The sequence below is a fragment of the Ceratotherium simum genome, chromosome 5 (genome assembly GCF_057802395.1).
Source record: "Ceratotherium simum simum isolate JZ-2026a chromosome 5, ASM5780239v1, whole genome shotgun sequence".
NCBI lineage: Eukaryota > Metazoa > Chordata > Mammalia > Perissodactyla > Rhinocerotidae > Ceratotherium > Ceratotherium simum.
In genome coordinates, this window is record NC_141904.1 from 29409291 (window position 1) to 29428200 (window position 18910).

The 18910-nt window shown below is 38.8% G+C and overlaps 1 protein-coding gene across 1 annotated transcript in view; it reads right to left on the reverse strand.

Moving 5' to 3' along the window:
- The window catches only part of THRB (thyroid hormone receptor beta), a 361132-nt gene that overhangs the window by 49956 nt on the left and 292266 nt on the right, over nucleotides 1-18910 (reverse strand). The window contains exon 4 of the mRNA XM_014789974.2: nucleotides 14891-15151. Within this exon, the coding sequence (XP_014645460.1) occupies nucleotides 14891-15151 (261 nt within the window). The remainder of the gene's footprint in view (nucleotides 1-14890; nucleotides 15152-18910) is intronic.

Sequence of the window (18910 nt, forward strand, 5' to 3'; positions counted from 1 at the left end):
TCCCTCTCCCACAACACCCATCCCAGATTGACATCACCCTTAGCTTTCAACATAAAGTTTAAAGACTGACAGGTCCTTCATAACATGGCCCTGGACTGTTCTTTATCCCTGTCTCTTGTCACTTACATAACTTGAACTCAGGCTATTTGCTGTTTTGCTGAACAGCATCTCTATGCCTTCGTCACACACCGCTCTCTTTTCCTACCTTATCTCTATTCCATACAGTGACCCAAGCACTGTGAAATGACTCTCAGAGAGATCATATCATCTAAGCCACACAACAATCTTGTAGGTAGATATTACTGTTCGTGTGCTAGAGATGAGGAAACTGAGACCTGGAGAGGTTAAGTAACTTGCCCAACGTCATAAGGCTGATCAGTGGTGTTTTGAACACAGGTTTATTTGGCTGCAAACCTCATGCTTATTTCCAAAATACTGTGCCTTTCCATGTAGTAAAGCTGAAATAGTTATTTACATTTATGTCTATGTTTTCTTAAAATCAATGCATAAATTGCAAATAAAAGTATAGTGCTTATTTTCTGGATTTAAATTAATTTAGCAGTTCACAATAAGCATATAATAGTTGCTTAATAAATGACTGAATGAATGAGAGTGGACAATGGCTGAGAGATCTAAAATTGTAATCCTCCAGGTTGTGAGTTATTATGTATTTTCTCCATGTAAACAGGGCAAGTAAGTCGGAATATGGGATGTGGCTATAAAATATGCCTCCAGTTTGCTGTCTTTATGCCATCAGTAGCTTACGTTGGTGTCCAGAGGTAGAGCTATGATGACCTGACATGCAGCAATTCTCCACTTTTTGTCAATTGACCTCCTTGAGGGGACCAGAAACTTAACCATGTCATACGAGGAAATTTATACACTCAAAATATTTCTAAACATCCTTGGTGGGTGTTTAGGCTATGAAATTCTCTCTTGCATATTGAAAAGCAATATATAGTCTGATTTCAGCCTAAAGTCAAGATTTGTTCCATTTAAGTTTTCAAGTAATGGGTTTTAGAACCTCAAATTCCCAGAGACATCTGCACTATTTCAAGGCTTCTCCTCCATAGCATTTCAGTGGATGGAAGAGTGTGGTTAATGGCTGAAGATCCAGCACAGTGTCTTGCATGTAAGAGCCCCCAGGATGAAGATCAAGGCTTTTATTCTGACTGATGTTTCCTAAGACCAAAGGCAAATCATAAGGTCTCCTTGTGCTTTGAAAAAATGAGATAAAATTAAGAAAGAGCTTGGGATCCAGACCAAATTGAAAATGCACGTACACAAAAGTAAGTACAGAATAGCACACTTAAGGCTGGGGATTGAAAAAAAAGTAAGGCTTTTGAAATATATTTTAGACCACTGTTATCAGCATTGAATTCTTCTCTTTTATAAGCCAATGGTGGAATGTCTGCTCTTTTTCATGAATGAACATTTGATTCAAAAGCAAATTTTAATAACTCTAATATAGTCTGACAAAGCTTGGGCATCACAGTTTAGAAAACATGAAATAAAATTTCACTTTTGGTGTAACTTTAATTAGAACACTGGCTAAATAACAACGATGAGGTCTATTGCTTGTTATCTTCATAACCAACCAATAAGCCTGGTGGAGGAGGTATTTCCATTCATTTTACAGAGTGGAAAACCAAGGGATGGTTTTCTCACCCTATGTAGCTACTAAGGGAAGATGTTAGTATTGAAATTTTGGCTTTTAAATTGCTCTTCTAGAAGTTTCTTGTCCCACTTCCCCACACTGCTTTTCTAGGTAGAAAATTATTTTAATGTTTTGAAAGTTCTGGGAAGTTAATAACGTGTTTCTACACAAATTCTAAGGTCACTATAATGATTTATCTGTTTTTCAAAGATGCACCTAATTTAATGGTACTTCATATATTTACTTTGATCAATATGTTTGTTTCTCTTTATCTCTAGAAAAAATATATACTCTTCAATATTTAATGTTTTTTTATGAATATCATTTATGCTTTTCATGAATATCACATAGCCACTCATTTTATGTATTCTTTAATCACCTACAGTAAGTAGATCCATTTCCCCTTAGTTTAACGTGTTCAGAAGATTATTTCACTGTAATTCACACTGATAGACTTGATTTGAAAAGTTGAGTGGTTGTTTGAATGGAATGGTTTTGACATTTAACAGCTATAGCATACTTTCTTTATTCCAGAATAACATGTCAGAGATTAATTTTAAAACAAATTTCCCTAATAATAGGAATAATGAATGAGTGATTGAGTCATCTTCATTTACTTTGCTTTTTCACCTTTAAGAACAACTAATGCAAAATCTAGACTCTGCCACAATTGATGTAGTTTTCAAAAGATTTATTCTTTGTTCATTAAACGCTCCAGTTCTACACTTGAAAATGTTATGAAGAATAATTAAAGGTAAAAAGTTCAAACAAAGTACGGATGTATTCTACTACGTGGATGAACCTCAAAAACAACACGCTAAGTGAAAGATCCCGTTCATCTTGTATGATTCCATTTTTGTGCAGTGTCCAGTACAGTCAAATCTGTAGGGACAGAAAGTAGATGAGTGGTTGCCAGGGGCTGAGTACAGGAATGAAGAGTAACTATAAATCAGCTCAAAGTTTCTTTGGGATGATGGGAATGTTCTAAAATAAGATTGTGGTGATGATTGCACAACTCTGTAAATATGCTAACAATTACGGAACTGTACACTTAAAACAGAGGAATTTTGTGGTATGTAAATTATATCTCAATAAAGCTTTACAGAAATAGCTATAGGATTACAAATAGCTTGACCTAATTAAAACTGATTATCAAAATTAAAAAGTTCACCTCACGTATATATATCAATATCATATAACTTATTTTCTAGATCCGATGGAGGATACACCACAGGAGGAAGACACGATCTTGCTCTGAAACTTGCAACCCAACTAAAAAGACATGTCAACAAGCAGAAATCAGTATCTGACACACTGAATACCTCAAGTGTTATGTGAACATGGAGTAAAATGGAATTATTATTTCTGAAACATTGTAGGTTAAATTCTTCATTACTCTTTAAGACAAATGCCAGCCAGCCAATAGAATTTTATCACTGCTTGGTTGTCAGCAGAGATGCCGCTCATTTCAAGTCTAGACTGAAAGCTCTTCCAACATATCTATTTGGACATCCCATGCAGGAGGTGGTGTGTCTCATTTAACTTTTAATTCTTAGCACATAGTACAGTACTGGGCACACAGAACACACTTAAGAATACTTTTGGTATAAATCAAGAAGAAGAACTCAATCTCTGGTGAATCAAATAGGCATGTTCAGAAGCCACAATAAGATAAGGCAGAGCAGAGTAAGTACTTTAATAAATTTCATGTCAGCGTAAGGAAAGAACCGATTCATTCTAAGAGGGAACGGAAAAAGAATCACAGGGGAAGTGATATTTGAATGAGCCTTGAAGGATGAGGGGAATAAAAGATGATTGGTAAAAGAATTTTAAAAAATAGGATCTACTGCATGTTGGTACCCTGAGATTCCAATCCAGGAATGGTGAACTGAAATTCTTTATTTTATTTCAAATGTAGAGTAGTCTAGAAAGAGACACAGTAGATATCAAGATTAACCTAAGATACATCTCAATCTTACTTGTTTTGTAATTTACTATGATTTGGATTGTGGAAAGAAAAGGATGTCCAGTTAAAACATGAGAAGAGAATGAAGAGGTAGTGTCTATTTTTTTTGTGTGTGTGTGAGGAAGATTAGCCCTGAGCTAACACCTGTTGCCAATCCTCCTCTTTTTTGCTGAGGAAGATTGGCCCCAGGCTAACATCTGTGCCCATCTTCCTCTACTTTATATGCAGGATGCCTGCCACAGCATGGCTTGATAAGCAGGGCATACATCCGTGCCAGGATCTGAACCTGCAAACCCCAGCCCGCCAAAGCAGAGTGCGCAAACTTAACCACTACTCCCCGGTAGTGTCTATTTTTATCCTCAGAAAAGTCTTCAAACTGCAGAGAATCTGCTTTCTGTCCCTAATACAAAGAAAGGTGTCCCCCAGGTAAGTATCATCTGTCATTTCAACCTTAAAAACGTCATAGGTAACAGAGAAACAAATAACTTTTATTCTTGAGACATTCACCCTTAGAGCACTGAATATATGCTTAATAAGAGGACTTTTGGAAAATATACTTTCTTTCAACACAGTGAGGTAACGAACAAGCTCATCAATAAAGATATAAACTGCCTCACACAAAGATGTAGGTGGTTTGAAAGACTGGAAACTATCTCTGAATCACATACTTAAATTCAAATTTTCGTAGAAACAAGTATCATGTGATACAACGATTTTTTAGTATTTTTGCTCAAAAGGCATAATCTGATTCTAATCATGAGTCAAACCCAGACTGAGGGACATTCTACAAAATAATCAGCCTGCATTCATCAAACATGTTGATGCCATGAAAGACAAAGAAAGGTTGTGAAACTATTCCAGATAAAAATAGATTAGAGACACAAAAACTGGATGAAATGCATAATCCTGGTCTGGATCTTGGACCAGGAAATAAAACTGGTATAAAGAACAACTGGCGGTGGCCCGGCCCAGCCCTGTCAGGAGGAAGGAAGCCCAGGAACACCTCCTGGAGGCAAGTCCTTTCTCCAGCCCTGGTCTCAGCCCCACCTCCCCTCCAGGGGGCATTTGTTGTGTGCTGAAGGCAGATATGGGGACGGTACCAGGGGGGAAAATTTGTGAAATTTAAAGAAAGTCTGTAGATTAGATAATAGTATGCATTCATGTTAAATTTCCTGATTTTGATAACTGTACCATGGTTTTCTAAGAGAATTTCCTTGATTTTAGGAGACAGAATGAAGTATTTAAAGGAGCATGATGTCTACAACTTACTCTCACAGTCCTGAAAAAAAAAAATATATATATATATACATATACATGCAAACAAACATATACAAACATTCACATACACAGAATGAGAAAGCAAATGTGGCAAAATGTTAACAAGTGGTGAATCCAAGCGAAGGGTATGGAAGAGTTTTCTGCACTATTTCCACTTTTTGGTAAACCTGAGATTACTCTAAAATCAAATGGAAAAAGAAATTTATAGGTTTGCTTGAGCAGAGGTTCTGAGAAAACACATAACTCACTCAAACTTGAAGAGTTGATGGTCCTTTGCTACCAATTTTGTTTTTCCAATTCATGTCTTAAAAGCAGAAACCAGCTCAAAAACTAAGCAGATTTGCAATAAAACAAGCAAATCAAATAGCCTTCGATTCATTTAAGAAGTGTATCAGATTGATTAGCATTATTTTCTTACTTTTTAGTGGTGATCACCAGGCTTATATTCTTGATATTGCAAACTCTTTTTTAAAAAGTTTTTAAAAAAGAATGAGCATTCATTTCCTTTGGAGAATAAATAAGACTCAAACATAGAATGACTACTACAAAGGAAAGTTAAGAATGAGCATATCATGTGTAACCACAAAGGGATAACTAGAAAGCATTATTCCCTGTGTTCTGCCATAAATACTACATGGGATGAACCCATTGCAGATAGCTGTTTCCTTGGAAACCCATTCTGCAAAAATTAACACGTATTTTTTTCCCCTTAAAGGGCAGGAACTTCTTTTACTTACACAGTTTTGACCTTTAGTTTTTATATCTTAGGCTTATTATAAGAAGTTCTTTCCAGAGCTAGGCAAACAAAGAGCCAAATCAGTATCTTTTCATTAGTTCTGAGGCTTCACTTACAATAGTATGGCCTTTATTGCTGCACATTATGGGGCAACTATGGGGTAGTTGGGGTAAAATCTGCCACTCACTGCATATTGCCATCTAGACTAATAAACCATCAACCTAAACACCATATTCTAGCTCAAATCCTGAGTGATTTCATAATATAGATAATTGAGTTAAATAGTCATATTTTCAATACAGTTCTATATTTTGAGGCAGTAAAGCTTAATAAAGTCAAGTCCCTTGTATAGGGACTTGTTTAATGTTGTCAAGTCCCTGACAAATGTCGTGGTGATGGAGGTTCACCAAAGATAATTCTGCTTCAGGTCAACGCCATGGAGGATTGCTCTGGATTGTAGAGGATTTCTGACTCTCATTTCTGAAGTTCAGCTGGTTCTGGACTTCTGGTATCCTTGCAGTGTGGATAGAGAAACAGGGTCATACTTATTCCAGTTCAAGTCAAGGAGGCTGAATTTGTCTAGAACCTGAAAGACTAATCTATAAATATTGCTCATCATTAGCATAAGCCACAGAAGAGACTAACTAGTCTCTGTGTTAATATAAGTCATAAATACAGGTGAACAGGTTCTCTAATATACTTGTCTACTTTGTCTGCAATGCCACTATTAGAGGGCACCCTTGGTGTGGAGTCCTTGCATCTCCAGGGGTACTCAAAACCCAAAGCCCCTGCCTTGGAGAGGTCAGGAGATATGGTAGCACTGGTCACGAACACCTTCAGGGGAATAAGTTCATTATGAAGCATGAGAATATTTTCAGAAGCTGAATGGGGAAGAAGCCTAGATTTACTGGGGAACTGAGAATGGGTGTCTGGATGGGGCGAAGACTTCTCTCTTCCTGGGGAAAGCTGTCCCAAAGAGGAGCAAGGATACTGAAAGAGACTGTGTAAGGGAACTGCTGTCCCAATTTATCCGGGAGCTGGTACTGTTTTATAGTGATCATGGCTTACGTTTTGGGGGCCAGTACTGATTTAATGTGCTTTGCTGTTTTCCCCACCAGGGGAAATATGGTTATTGTACTGGAGAGCTACTTTAAAATGGAGTGTAGATCAATGCTTTTGGTTTCTTTGTGGTCAATTAATCTCTGATTACATTCTTTGTTGGAGAGAATTAGCGATTTATCCAAGGTTAAATAGCTGCTAAGTGTCAGAGCCAAGAGCCAAACCATGGTCTTCTGTTCTAAACATTCCCTATGTGCTCACTATGTGCTAGGCAACATCCCTAAGATTTAACACAGTAGGCCAGCTATGTAACTTGAGGATTCTTGAAATACCTTTTTTTTGAGCTCTCTTGAGGTATAATCGACAAATAAAATTGTAAGATATTTAAAGTGTACATCATGATGATTTGATATATGTATATATTGTAAAAGGATTCCTCCCATCTGGTTAATTAACAAATCCATCACCTCACATATTTATATATAATTTAAATTATATATTATATATAAATATTATATATTATGTACAATATACATTATATATAAAATATAAATTATATATATAAATTTTTTTGGTGAGAACATTTAAGTTCTACTCTTAGCAATTTCAATTATACAATACAGTGTTATCAATCTTGGAATATCTTGATAGCCCATGATCAGTATGCCATTCACACATTTGTCTAATTTGACTGGATCCTCTTTGTAGTTCCATCCTGTGTTCAGGGTTAGCAAGCAGACAGTGAGGTAGGTGATGCTTGTCTTCAGTGCATCGTGTCACAGCCTCAACTATGAGGTGAATTACGCGTATAGTACACAGCCTGACAACCCACACAGCGGTATGCGGCAGTCTTGCTCCCTGTTCTCTCTCTCTCTCTCATCTGTGCTATCCCCACTCCTTTCATGGCCTCCTTCCATTGCCACTCCCTCCATTGCCTTTACTGGACCTTGTCAAGGGAGAAAGGAATCTGATCCAATTCAACCCGTTGGAGGTGCTAGCGACTTGGTAATATATTCAGCCAGGAGGTTTGCATTTTGAAAGACCACAGAGAAACGGCAATGATGGAATTACAGGCACTCAGGGCAATCTGTGGGAGATGTCCTGGGGAAGGGAGAGACTTTGAATTCCAGTGGTCACCTATGATGCCTTTGTAAGGCTGACTCTCCCAACAATACATTTTCAACTTCAATGCAAGATCAAGAAATTAACCCTCCACATTGTACCTGATTTCGTCTGAAAACATCAAGGGATTTGGCTACTCCAATCCTGTCAGTATCGACTTAGTAGTTATTCGCATGTGTGCATTCTAGATCCTTAATATCCTATATGCTTGTCATAGTCTTTCCAAGCTTCATTATAAGAATAATAGCCCCCACTTATTGTGCACTCACTGTGTCCCATGAAATCATCTAAGAGCTTGTTTGTTTCCACAATTCTATGGGAGAGGGTCTAATTTTACAGATGAGGAAACTGAGGCTCAGATAGGCTAAGTGACTTGCTCAAGGTTCAATGGCTGCTAAGAGGCAGCAGCAGAATTTGACCGTAGACTGTACAACTAGCTATGTGCTGAGCCCCACTGCTCCTGTCATGGCAGGTCTGACTGCCCTGGACCTTCCCCTGAGTGTAGACCAGTGTTTCCTCTGTGGTTTAGATTCCTTCCTTAGGGCGCCTGGGATCTTCTTGCCCTTTTGTGTCATAAGAAAGTATAATGATAAAGAGCTCTGATGAGGAGCCAGACTGCCTGAGTTCAAATTCCAGTTCAGCGCCTTCATATTTTTCTTGGATTCTTTATCCAAGAAAATTTTTAACTTTGTAAGAGTTTGAAAAATGTCTTGGTTGTCACTACGGACCCTTCTTTCAGTGTTTGTGCCTCTACTACAGCTGTGTCCATGATGTTTTGTTTTGCTTCTCTTAATTTATGTTTATATAGTTCGTCGATATATTTCAAGGTCAGAAAGGGTGACAAAAACTAGAGGATGGGGCACAAGGCTAAGAGATTGTTGATATTCTAAGAACAGTTATCATCTCCTCTCCACTAAGTGGCAGGCACCAGGCTGGTGCTTTAGACATATTGTCTTTCATCTTTACAAGAAATCTGAAAGCTGGATATTATTACCCCATTTAAAATTAAGTGGACTCAGGGTCAGAGAGGTTAAAAAATTTGCCCTGAGCTGGTAAATTAAAGAGTAAGAAGTCAACCTAAGCCTGTCAGAATGTAAAGCACATGATCTTAACATTAAAAAAATTACACAAGTTATTTATTAATACATTCTTACTCTAAAACATTTTGAATGCAGTTGTATATCGAGTTAATAATAGCATCCTCCTTTATTCTACTCTTTCCTTTTTAAGGTATCCACTGTCACAAGGTTGATGTGTATCCAGGAACTTTTCCTATGCACATTCGTGCACACACAACTATGAAGACTTTTAAAACTGTAAATGGGATTGCGTTACACTTAATGCATAGTTGCCTCTCTATTATGTCTGCCTAAAACCACCTCTTTGAAAAAAATCTGTTTATTTTTCTGGTGGATGCTTTAGATATACCACAATTTATTTGAACATTCCTCTATGGGTGGACATCTGGATTGTTTTCACATTTTCGGCAATAAAAACAAAGGTGCAAAGAAAACTTTTGAACATAGGTCTTCGTACCTTGTGTGAGTCTTTCTACAGGACAGAGTATTCTAAGAGGGACGGCTGGGTCAAAGCATACCTGCATTTCGTGTTGTGATAGATGCTGCTCAATTGGCCTTGGAAAGCCACTGGTCCGTCACCGCGCCATGCTACATCTCAATGAAAACTGAAGTTGGGTGGAACAAAGCCTTAAATTTCTGATGTTGGCCTTCTGCTGACATTGCCCTGTTTCCAGTTCTTTCCTCCCCTCCACTCTGGCTGATAGCTCTTCTTTCTTTTCTTGCCCTCTATTTCTGTCTGCCTTGGTCTACTTATGGGCACCCTTCCCTGCCTTTGAAGTATCAAATCACAAATCTCTCTTGAATATGCCAGAAGCTGGTAGAGAGCATGCATTCTCAGGTTGATGGCGAAAGCTCCTGAGTGCCCTTGAGGTATATGAATCACACTGGCGCTCCCAGCCGGGACTGCACACCCTGATGTATGCTGAGTAGGGCAGAGTGGAGAGCGGAGATGGATGGAGCAGATGGTCGTACTGGTGGAAGGCTTCAAGCTTTTTAATCCTCCACCTTCTAAAAGACTCATTTACCTGAAGATGTCCTTGTATTTTACTTAAGGACAAAGATAGCGATCACCCGCTGAAAATGTGAATGTCTAACTTGAAGGATTATAATGCATGCAGTGACTTGGTTTTACGTCTCTCATTTTTAGAACACTTTGTTATTTTGGTAAATGAGAATTATACATCATTTAAAATTGTCATCATTGATTTGATTCATTTTTTCTCCTTATGAAGAGCATGAATGAATAGTCTGCCCCTTTGCTGGCATTTTAAAAATTAACTTGTCTAAATCTTAGGGACTGGTTTAATAAATTATGGTATCTCTATAAGAAAGAATAATCTATAGCCAATAAAAGCCAGGATTCAGAACAATATTTAATGACAGCTGAAAATGTGCATGATATATTGTTAAGCATTAAAAGCTGGTTAAAAATGGTATGCCTGGTATGATTCCAGGTTTGTAAAAAATAGATATGCACAGAAAAAAGACTAAAATGTAATCAAGATTTTAACACTGCTTGTCATTGGAGGATGGAATTACAAATGATTTTTAAAAATTATTTTCGTTGAACTTTTGAGAAATTTTCATTTTTTGTACCATGAACATAGAAGGTTTTTATAACGAGGGAAAATAACTTGTTAGTAAAATTATTTTGACTATTTTTTCATGCCTTCCTGGGTATTCAGAATCAATTTTCTTGATATTAAACATAGCATGGACCTACAGAGAAAATTCAGTGAGATCACCAGATTGCTGCTCTCCTCTTTCTGATGCAACCAGGGAGGTGGGTCCATCCCTGCCTTGTTTCTCCCACCAGGTTCCAGTGTTTCAGGAAGATCCCTGATTGACATCAAGGGTAAACATCACAGTATGGAGTGCTGACTGTGTGGGTTCAGCAGGGCTGGCTAGATTCAGCTACAGGGGTGCATGCATCTGCCTAGTACCCATCCTATAAGGAGAAGTTCAGGAGGGCGTGAGAGGGCTGAGTAAAGAAGCCTTGTAAGAACTTAAGAAGAGGATCAGGGCCCTAGTCAAACAGAGTGGGACTCTCAGAAGGGCTCAAGTCCCAGAGGGATGTGTTACCAGGCCGAGCAATTAAGCAGAATATCCAGTTGGTAATTAAGATACGGCAGGCCTAAAGGAAGGCCCAAACAAGAACGGAGAGACTCAGGTGTCTCACCAGCTGCGGTCAAGGAAGGGAAGAAAAATGCACATTCCACAAGTGTCCACTAGGTGGCAGACCCCTTCCTATACTAAGAGCTGAAGAGTATTCTCGGGCACTTCTTCATACTCAGGTCTTAAGAATCACCCAGAGGACTAGTTAAAACACAGATTCCTGGGGCCTTTCCAGAGCTTCCAATTCAGTAGGCTGCGTTGGAGTCTGAGATTCTGCATTTCTAATAAGCTCCAGTGCTGCTAGTGCCACTGGTGGGTGAACTTTGAACATGACGAAACACATCATCTCAGACTCTGGGAAGGGAGGAGATGGGCAGGAGGAGGATGTGGTCCTCAAGGTTGAGCCATCAGTTCAAATTGTGACAAAAACTCCAGGGAGGTGTAGCATGAAGATATAAGGGCGGGTTGGAGAAGGAAATGGGGTCACTTGCTTCTGGCTGGAAATAGCCTCTGGTACTAGAGCTGATTTGAATTGTGGGCTCTGCAGCAGAGTGTAAGGTCTCCAGAGCTCTCATTCTAGCTAAATGTGTTACAACTAATTTCCTTAGAATGATGTGGCAGATAAGAGTGCAAGTATATGCAGATTAAAATGAAAGCAGTATTCACACCAAAATGAAAAACAAAACATCAGATACATACCAAAAATAAGCCTAAAGAAAAAGCACCAATAATACTATAAAGCATAAATTTGTGATTCTCAAACTATTTGAAGTGAAGGACCATTTAGAAAAAATATCTGGTCCATTATGGCCCAATACATGGTTCTACTGCACAAGACTTTTACATAGCTCTGGCCACACACGACTGGCTGGGCAAGTTTGACAATACCCCACTGGTCTATACCGTGTTCAGCGAGACGAATCCACTGATCATGCATTTGAATGTCACTGGCAATGTCAGATTTTTATAAAACTTTCTCAAGCTTACTCTTAGTTTCTGTACTTGCATCAATAGAGTGGTAAAAGTAAAGATTTACAGAAGGATACCCATCCACAAACCATATTTAGAGGTACACTGGACTACTAGACTACTGCACAGTAGTCTAGACTTGCTAGACTACTGATTTGGGAGATGGGCTTATTATGCAACTTCAAGCAGTCAGTTTGTTCTTTCGGCTTCTGTATTGCAGAACCTTAACTTTTTGCGTCCTTGAGGACCATTTAGTTCTTATCAGTTCCATTTGGGGTCTTTGAAATGGGGCTACTTGGATGTTCTTTTGGCCCTGCTGTTATTTCTTCCTGCTTGGACATCGAGGACAATATCCTACACATATAGGCACTCAATAAACACTGACGGGATGAATGCATGGAATGATAGTCCAGGACTGAGATATCAAGCACACTTGGGGGCTAGACAGGGATAGCCCGGAAATAAATGCCCAGTATGGATGGACATCAAAATAGAACTCTCCTCACAGTAACTATATAGAGGGAGCAGGCAAGCAGAGCAGATGGAGAAGCACCAACTCCAAAAAGAAAAGAGCGACTCATCATGTTTCCTTGGCCTCACCGGTGCCTCACTAAATACAGGTGTCCATTGCGAATGAGGGAAATTCAGTCCCTAAGGTTCTTGGGCCATGATGACCTAGGCTTCCTGGTGGCATTTTCATGCTGAACCAAAGTACTGCCTCACATCCATGCCAAGGTGACCCCTGCTTACTCTGCAAACTACAGGAGAGCTTACTTTAGTTGTTTTCCTGTTAATACTAGAATCTTGAGGAAAGATTTTAATAATTTAAGTATATTTTATTATTAAACAATTCTCTGACTTTTCAGCAGAAGAGAGCTGAATGAATGCAAAATGGGTTATCAACTCTCACCTCCTTGAAAGGTCGTGTCCCACTCACACTCATCTGTCTTGTTCCCCTTCTCCATTCCTTACCAGGCACACAGCACAGCCTATGGAAGTTATGTGATTTAATGATGCACAGCTAATAATCTTGATCACAGTAATAATGATACTTGCTATTTAGAGAGCACTATATGACAGGTACTATGCTAAATGCTTAAATACATTATCTTATTTAATTCTGTCAACAATCACATAAGTTTTCTTGAGGACAGAAGTGGAAGGGCTAGGATTCTAGCCTAAATATGTCAGACTTAAAAATCTGTGGTCCTAACCACTGTATTATACTTAGAGTCTTGGAGCCAAACAGAGACTCTTTCCTTTTGCTTTTAAGGTGTACCAACAAACTGGACAGTGTACAGTGCATCAAACTCTAGATACTCAAGGCCAAGATTTCTCATAAATGATAGAGATATAGATGGACCCTATGAATGAATGGAACGAACATGACTACCAATTGTGAATAAATCAAATTTAGCTTGTGAGGTCCTTACATCATGAGGACACTACAGTTTCCTGTCGGCATTTCGCTATAAACCAAGGACTGACATGGTTTTGATGCCAGCTTATAAAATTTGAAGATACAAACTGATTACAAATTCTAAAACTAAATCTCAATTGCATTTCAAACAAGTGTGCACATACACACACAGACACACCTGTCCTATATCCTGACTCCTCCGAAAAAACTTATTTTGCTCTTTTCCTAAATATTCCTTTCAATTTCTTAAATCTCCTAAATAAATAAAGACGAGAGACAGTTCAAACACAAATCTTCGCAACGAGAGCATGTATGGTTTTGACTGCACTCAAATCAGAGTTCATACCACTATTTTATTATTATTTTTAGATAATCCTATTTTCATCTGAAACAATTTGCACACTCAACTTCCCAGGTCAACTAGTAGTTCCAAGAAGCTTTTGAAGTGTTTTCAGAAAAGCTAAAGGACTAGTGTTTTCTTTTGAGAGGGATAAATATAATCATGTGTTTATGTCCAAGTTAGAACAGTTTGCAAAAGTTCTTCATGACTTATATATACGAATCTTTACAAACTTTCATTAATATATCTTGGTATGTGACTGCCAGATTTTCAAACGACGATTTAAAATTTTGTCACAAGTCAAAAGCCTTAAAGAAAAAACAAAAAGACCTTTTTTTTTTTTTTTAAAAGAATGCTAAATTGAAAAAGAATGAGAAGTTACATGAACTTGGACATTTAAAGATGCAAATTGATTTCCTGGCCATTTAAAGACACAAATTAATTTAAGAAGCAAAGATTTTGGGGAGCCCTAAGACAATAAAGCGATCAGCACAGACATCTGTCAGGGTGGAGGCGACCTGAGGTAAAGACCAGTTAAATCTAATGCAATCAGGAACTTAGGCCACTTTAACATTTTTTTATGAGGTGACAACCTCCTAACACCATAATCTTGCCTTTCAGGATGATGACACAAGGATTTAATGAGTAAAAGAAAACAGCTTAAAACCTCTCTTTTGAACATGAATTGTCTATTTAGGTTAAAGGTGGACTTTGAGCTCCCATTAGCTACTGGCACAATTGGGAAAAGAAATGCACACACACAAAAACACACATGCATGCACGCACGTGCGCGCACACACATTTCAAGCAAGTAGTTATGTAATGATAGCTATGTCTATTTCTACTCAGATTCAAAAATAAACTTAAAGCCAAAACTAACAACCCTTCTGCTAATTAGAGAAATAAAAATGTCTTCCCCCCATGTGCCCCAACATAACGTGAAACTGAAATTAACTGCTTTCCTTTGGAACCCACTTATTTATTTATGTTTAAAGGAAGATTTGGGGATAAAGCAACTTTGTAACAGAACAGTTGGGGAAAACACATGGACACTCTACATTGGAATACATGGAGAATGAGCACGCAGTTAAACAGAGGGTTTTTTTCCTTGTTGAAACACCTGACATGGTGTAATAAAAATCTGGTTACCTTTACATTTCTTCTCTTCCGTTTGGAAGGTCCGGGCACTTGGGACACTCTGATCGTTCACATCCTCATGGTCCAGATGGAATATTGAGCTAGTCCAAGTGGCTTGGATGAGATGTGGTGACGACTGTTCATTCTTCAACGTGCTGCGCCTCTCCGAATGGCTCTTCCTGTGCAGGCAGGCTTCAGACATTCCTACTAGCTTCCAGTCGTGTTCTCCGTCTGGACAGGGCTTCGGTTTGTCCCAGGCTGGAAGGCCATTTTCTGGAGGGTTGAAAAACACGAGATGACGAGCTGTTGGCATTGTCAAGCTTTTGTTGAGATGCAGAGTTTTGGAAGGCAAGTTGTTTCTCAATTCTTTTGGGCTGACAGTATTCACATGCACCTCCACTTGACGGCAGTGATAAGATGCAGAATTTGTCAGCCTTGGGCATTTAGCCACCACAGTTGGATTGCCTGTCGGAGTAATCAACACATTCCCCCTTATTTTTAGTGCCTAGAAAGACAGTAGTTCCTCCACGGGAAGGCTGCACTTTTGCCGGTCCCGCTTCCACAGCAATGGCCCAAGGGCAAGTTTACACCAATTTATGTTACTGCTTAGACGACCATTTGAGGTCTTGAGGGTCAGGGCTGGCCGTGAACACTTTTCAGATCCTTAGGACATAAAACATCCAGGATTCAGCCTTGTTTGACTTGGGTTTTATCACAGGCTGACCTGAGGGCACCCTGTTACTTAAGTGGGACATGCTCACGTGGCTATACCCAGAGTGACAACTCTTCTCCTTACCACCTTCTATCCCTGATGGCCTAAAAAAAAGAGATTGGATCTTCAAACAGAAATTTTGTAAATGGTTTCAGTGTAGTTCAAAATTGGCACTGAGATCCCATGAAGGAAAGCAGATAGTGCTTTAGCGTGGGGTGAATTCAGAGCCCTAATGATAGAACGATAAACCCCAAATCTCTTTGGTTGTGGTACAGGTGGTTAATTATTCATGTGTGTTATGTTGGTTTTTTCCTCTTCAATTTTCAGGGACTTGAGGGTCTGTCTGCCCTCTAGAAAATGGAAAAAATGGAATAATATAATGAAAACGTTTTCACACTAACCTTCCCTGGTGGCAAATTTTACCTCCTTGAATATCTTTACTGTACATGGATATAAAGTAGAGAGTAAAAATGAGCAAGCTAATATATATTTTTGTATATGCACACACATTAAAAAACATAATCCATCTGGTCAACCACATTTCCAGAAATTCTTCGACTACTGTCTGTCAAAATGAGAAAAAATATGAATAGAGTTCTACTTTTAAAGTGATCATACACAGTGATTGAAAGATTATAAGTTTTATGTGAGTTTTCTTTCATGCTGAAATTACCAAAGGATCATAGATGTCCCTGTTAGAGAGACAGGTCCATCCTGATCTGTGCATAGTACCGGGAATTTTAAGCTGCCATTCAAACATTTAAAATGAATTTTAAATTATTTAATGCAAAGGTTAAAATGGTTTAGGTTTTCATAAGCACCCTTTCTAAAACTACTGGATGTCTTCCGGTGACGTGGGTTAGGATGGTTTCTCCAAAAGCATAATCTACTGTCAGTCACTTTTGGAAGTTGCATTTACCCTTTACCCTTCCTGGTCTTTACTATGTGGAAATTCTGATACCCATACACTCTATTCCTACTCCAGAAGACTGTGAACAATGACAACAATAAAGCAATAATCAACACATGATTTCTTTGTCACTGTAAATGGAAACGCTGCGGCTTGAAATAGCCTAACTTGGCCCGTAAGCAATAATCCCCTTTAAAAAAATCATACAATGCGATATAGCTTTTGGATATAACATTTGATCTTATTCAGAGAAGAGTCCTGAAAATTCACTCTATGAAAAGGACTGTGCTAGGCATTGTATGAAGTAAGTGAAATAAACATGGGTTTTTTCTTCTTAGAGTTTGCATGGTAAATGAAAAGGTCTGGACTCAACCATGCCAGGTCCCGGTGCAATTACAGGCACTTATTCTCACTATCCATTAAAAGAGAACAACAGATTAAGATCTTGGGACCTGTATTGCATTTCAGACTAAACATATCCGTGTAGAATCCATTCAAGTACCTATTATCCATGAGGGTTTGAGGTTTTCATGAGCTAAATATAAAGCTACTGAATGCAAAAGTTAATTCTGGGCCTAAAGAAATTTGTTTTATTTCTACAGACATGAAAAGCCTTCTCCCTCAAGCACGCTTCTGTGATGTCGCCTTTAGTTTCAGAGACTCCCTAAATCCTCGGCAAATTACATCTTGGAAAGCTCCATTTTAAGTAATGTTAAAGTTATCACACTATTCTGGAAAGCCTCCAACATTTGATTTTTCTGCAGAAATTCTTAAAATTTAGTATTAATTCCCTTGCCTGAACAGAAATCAAGAAATACAGCCAAACTGGGTGGTAACTGCTATTTAGCAAAGGGAGCTAGTGAACTCTCATCTCTCATCTTGGATGAGAGATGCTGAAAGGGACTCCACCCAAGGGGACATTCCTCCTTAAAGCACAGCCTATTAAAGCCTGCTCAGCATGTCCCCTGGGCCAGCAAGAGAGGGGATTTCTTCTAAGCAGGGAAGGTAATGTGTGGGGTGAGGTAGGGGATAGGATTGCCTTCCATTTTCCTAAGAAAAGAAGCTGTGATGGTTTGGGAAAAGGGATTCATTCACGGGAGGCATTTACGAGCTCAAAATTACTGTCTGTAATTACATTCATGATAATGACATTCAGTTGCTTAATTGGCAGGTTTATTGGTTGGGGCACTGCTGGGAAACTGGGGGACTAAGAAGTCCTGGGTGGGTCATGGGAAAACTCAAGAGGGATTTATTTAAGGAGGATTCTTGATTCATATCCTCCCAAGAATAGAGGGGGTACCATTCTCAAGGAGGGATAAGATACCCACTTCGCCAGGCTCCTTAAATTCTGCCTACTGGGGATGCTGTCATTGAGGAGAACTACAAGTTACCTTCCCATAGGTTTGCTGGCAATAATGGTTTTCAGGGATTTTCTGCTATTTCTATGTCTAATTCTCATATCCTTCTGGTTCCACCAAAATTCAAACCAACGAGACATTTCTTTTTAGAAGTATTAAAATCTCAAAAGGTTAAGTCAGTGATTCTCAAACTTTGGTGAGTGTCCACCTGCGGCGCTATTAAAGAACGCAGAAGACCAGGCTTATTGAAGTAGTATGTGGCCTGGGCATTTATATATTTACTAAGTTCTCCAGATGATTCTGATACCCAATAGAGTTTGACATCCACAGGGCTAAGAAAATCTAAGGTAAGAAAACAAATTATTGGCAGGTTTCAGATAAGGGTGCAGTCTCTTTCTCAGATTCTCACGTTTTACACAGCCTTGGAGTAAATTTGCATTATAAATAAAAAATTCATCAAGTGTTTTGGGATCTACTGTGTGAAGCATTAAACGTCAGATGTTAATTGGATGGTATCTTGTAGATTGCAGGCATGGATGCAAATAAATGTTCACTCAGGGGCCGGCCCGCTGACGCAAGCGGTTAAGTGCGCGCACTCCGCTGAGGCGGCTCGGGGTTTGCCGGTTTGGATCCTGGGCACGCACCGACGCAGCGCTTGGCAAGCCATGCTGTGGCGGTGTCCCATATAAAGTGGAGGAAGAGAGGCATGGATGTTAGCTCAGGGCCAGTCTTCCTCAGCAAAAAAAGAGGAGGATTGGCAGATGTTAGCTCAGGGCTGATCTCCTCACAAAATAAACAAACAAACAAACAAACAAATAAATAAATATTCACTCAAAAAGTCTGTTGTTTTGAGCATTATCTGGGATGCAATGCACACGGTAGTAGAAAAACTCTTTTTTTAGAAAAAGGGGGATTCTAGAAATGATCATATCTTGTTATTCAAACATGAAGTAGGAATCCTTTGCTCTTTAATGGATCCTAGCTAACATCTGGCTTATAATACTTCATATTCTAGAGATCAAGACAATTAACCAATTTCATTTGTCAGTTAT